This window comes from Antechinus flavipes, chromosome 3 (genome assembly GCF_016432865.1).
Source record: "Antechinus flavipes isolate AdamAnt ecotype Samford, QLD, Australia chromosome 3, AdamAnt_v2, whole genome shotgun sequence".
Lineage (NCBI taxonomy): Eukaryota > Metazoa > Chordata > Mammalia > Dasyuromorphia > Dasyuridae > Antechinus > Antechinus flavipes.
In genome coordinates, this window is record NC_067400.1 from 381,992,931 (window position 1) to 381,997,299 (window position 4,369).

The window sequence follows — 4,369 nt, forward strand, 5'->3', positions numbered from 1 at the left end:
TTGCCATAATCATATGGTTTTTGTAATTTCTATGACTGATGAGCTTATTATTTTTCTAATGCTAATCTATTCTTGCATCCTTGATATAAATACAAATTGATTATAGGGAATAATTTGTAAAGGTTGCTATAATTTCCTCATTCAGATATTTGAAAATTTTGCATTGGTTCAGTTCAGTCATTGCTTTCATTGTTATGCATGTTTTTTTTTTGTTTTGTTTTGTTTTTTTGCTACCCCATATGGGCTTTTCTTGGCAAAACTGCCACTCTGGTTTGCCATTTTTTTCCACAGCCCATTTTTGAGATGATGAAAAGAAAGCAGAGTAAAATGATTTATCCAGGGTCATATTGCTCCTGAGTTTCTGAGACAATATCTGAACTCAGTAATATGAGTATTCTTGACTCTAGTCTTTGACACTTCATCCACTGAGACACCTGGCTGCCCTTTTTTTATTGATCTTCCTAGTGATACTAATCTATACTTCAGAGGCTCATCAATTCTTAGTTTTAGATTTAGAAAGGACTTCAGTCTATCTAGTTCCATTCTTTTTTAGAAGTAACAAAACCAAAAGCCAGATAAATTAAGGGATTTGCTTATGATCATAAAGCTAATAAGTATAAAAATTGGGATTTGAACTGAAGTCTTCTGGCTTCAATAGTCCACTTCATGGTAAAAAAATAAAAAACTTCTTTCTTTTTTCTCTAGACTTTCCCTCCTTGGTTTGGACTTTTGTACATATTTGTATCTCATCAAAGAAGTTTAGTAAAGCACTTTTTTTTTCAGTCATTAACAATAATGTTTCTATCCTAAGTATTTTTTTTGAGTTTAAAAATATTCATTTGTAAATGACCTTTTTTAGGGCTGGGACTTTTTTTAGTAGGACATTGATAGCTTGTTTAGTTTTTTTCCTTCTCTGAGTATCTGATACTTTCTTTTAAATAGGATCATGTTAATGGAATTGACAGAAAGTTAGGCAAGCATTATTTCTATACTGTGTAACTAGGATCCTGATTATTCTTTTATGGCAAATTTCTATAATCATTTTAGATGCTTAATATAAATGCAACTAAGTAATTCTTTTAGGTTATTACTGTAATGGACCTGAATTACTATAGTGAGATGCAACTACAAGATTTGAGCTATTTGACCTCGAATTTTAGTCTTTTCCATTTCCAAACCATAGCTTTTTAAACTGTGAGTCTGTTACAAGTTTTACATATAACTATATATTATCTTTACTATTCTCATATTATATTATTATATATTATATCTCAATTTATGGAATATATTTATGTATGTATTTATATATTGTGTTTATTATATATCAACCATGCAAGACATGTGTATGTATGTATATAAATATACATATATACACAAATGTATTCCTTGTAAGATAAGATCCTTTCATTTTTCACAAGGGTACAAAGATAATTTGGGAAATGATGCAAAGACCTATGAAACAAGGATATAATTCTTTAATTTTGTGAAGTTAAACTAACTGCTTCATTTCTCTGTTAATGAAAAGAATAACAGAACAATCAGTTTTCTTGAGAGGAATGGCTTCTGATCTATTTTATAAATGATTTAAAGAGAGGTCATTCTTTTTTTATTAGGGATTATTCAACTGAACATGGCTAGAAGTTGAAAGTATTTAATTATAAGCAATTTACTTGATATACACTTTTCAAATTGATTATTCAATGTATTTACATATCCCATCCCAGAAACTTAGGTTATAATTGAAATTAATGAGGCTATTTTTAAATGAATTATTTTTTGTATTAGAGTTTATCTTTTCATAAAAAGCATCATGTTATTGATTATTAAGCATAATCTTCTCTTAATATGGAAATGAACAATGCGAAGTACAAAAATTGGGCTCCTATTTTGCATTTTGTATCTGAGTTTTTTGGATATATTAACATAACAATTGATTAACCTAAAAATATAAAGTCTATAGGCTAAAAGTTTCCAAAGATGATTTTCCAATTGTTGAGACATAAGATTTGAAAAATTGTTTTCCCTGACTCCAGTCCACAACTTCACCACCACATGTAAGCATGACTCTTGTTCCCACTACCAGCAGAGGAATTCCATTCTTTTCTAGTCACCAGGAATGTTATGGGAATGTCATTATTTGGAGAGAAATACATGGAATGCAACTGCTTCTTTCCAGCAACATCCACGTCTGGAGTAAAAAACTAATAATAATAATAATAAAACCTTGTCTAGATTAAGTCATTCAGAGAAAATGTAAAAACACTTGTATGTAAATGTAAAACACTTGTATCTGGTAGCCATTGGAGTTTTCAGGAGAGCTTCTTTCCTTCTCAAAAGTAATTTTTAAAAATTTATCATTAATATTCCCCAAATCTCATGCTTGAAGCATTGTCATCAAAATCCTATCAGTTGACCTTTGTTGTGGCAAAAACTTTATGAATTATTTTTCCATTTAAGAGATTGAAAAAAAAATCATCATAAGTCTCCTGACTTCTAATTCTGACAAAATAAGGCAGGTAATCAAATTACATATATGTGAGCTAAAAAGTAGTTCAATTGAAGAGGGAATAGGATGTCTGAGGCACACTTTGATGATTCCATACTTATTTTTGTAATTTTAAAATTCATTTTAAGCTTAAATACAAGCTGAAAAAAGAAAAAAGAAAAAACATTACACATGTACACAGAAGAGCATGAAGGAATTCAATATAAAACAATAAGTGTCCATTTCAAGAAAATAAACATAATAAATACTGCATGTTGTTTTCCAAGCTACCCAAATATTTATTGTTTTCTTGTAGGTTTTCTTTTGTTCTCTGCTATGCACTTTTTACTTTATTTTCCCCCTCTCATGTTGCACTAATTTGAAATCTAAGTAAATGTTCTTTCTGTGAAAGATGAGATGTGAATTTATTTGAAGTACAATATAAAAGTACAATTGAAAATAAGGGGGGACATGAAGGCATAGTTTTGGAATGAGAGGCTATATGCATCTAAAGGCAGCTTGTGTAAAACAGACCCGGACAAGAACAGTGACAGAAAATTAAGGAATTGTATTTCCTTTCATTACAATTTTGTCTAAAATAAGGCCTGCTCTGGAGGGGAATCTTTACTATCTAAGAAGAATTAAAAGACAATATTCTGATAGCCTTTAGATTTGTTACTTGTTATGTGGACCTTGAAAACATTCTGCTCTTCATGAATTTCCTTAATGCATCCTTTACATCTTTGTTCCTCAGGCTGTAAATCAAAGGGTTCAACATTGGGATCACTGTAGTATAAAACACTGAGCCTACTTTTTCTTGAGTCACACTGTTGGAAGTTGGTATATAATACATGATGATGATAGAACCATAAAATACAGAAACAGCTGCCAGATGGGATCCACAGGTGCTAAAGGCTTTATAGCGGCCCTTTGTAGAAGGTATTCGAAGGATGCTCAGAAGAATGTAAGTGTAAGAAATCAAGATGGGCAGAGTTGTGGCTAACAAATTAAATCCACCAACAATCATCACCAAAAGCTCATTGATATAGGTGCTGGTACAGGAAAGTTTCAGAAGAGGAAGAACATCACAGAAGTAATGATGGATAGTATTGTCCCTACAGAATGATAATCTCACTAGGCAGCTTGTATGAACAATAGCTCCAATGACTCCCATTATATATACACCTGCCACCAAGAGGGAGCAGAACCATGGCACCATGGTGACATTATACAGCAGGGGTCTGCAGATGGCAACATAACGATCATAGGCCATAGCTGTCAACATGTAGAATTCAGAAATCACAAAGAAAAGGAAGAAAAAAAATTGAGCCATACATCCTGAATAGGAGATTATATTCTTCTCTGATACAAAATTCTCCAACATTTTAGGTGTAATGACAGAGGAATAGCAGAAATCTATGAATGACAGATTACTGAGGAAATAGTACATAGGAGTATGGAGTTGAGAACTGACCCAGATTAATAAAATCAAGCTGAGGTTCCCCACCATGGAGACTAAGTAGATTCCTAGAAACAAAAGGAAGAGTGGTATCTGGAGCTCTGTTTGGTTTGTTAAGCCCAAAAGGATAAATTCTGTCACAATGGTGTTATTTCTCATTGTTAATCTTCTCCAATAATTAAGTTGGAAATCTGCAGAGATGTGAGAGAAATGGTTTAGTAAGCAAAATGATTTATATACTCTGTATATATGACTTTATCTGTCTTTTTTCTCTCTCTCAGACAAACATTTCCCCTTTATTTTTTGCTTATATGAATAACTAATGAAAATTTGTCAAAATTTGGATCAAGTATTGCTTCTGATAAATGTTATTCATAGAATTATAGAACTAAAAGCTTGAAAAACACATTATCTTATTAGTTTAA

General features: G+C 31.4%; 1 protein-coding gene across 1 annotated transcript; it reads right to left on the reverse strand.

Moving 5' to 3' along the window:
• Positions 1-3,167: 3,167 nt before the first annotated feature.
• Positions 3,168-4,118, reverse strand: LOC127557990 (olfactory receptor 8D1-like). The gene has a single exon (XM_051991240.1). The coding sequence runs from the start codon at positions 4,101-4,103 to the stop codon at positions 3,168-3,170; it is 936 nt and encodes a 311-aa protein (XP_051847200.1). The 5' UTR covers positions 4,104-4,118.
• Positions 4,119-4,369: the final 251 nt, after the last annotated feature.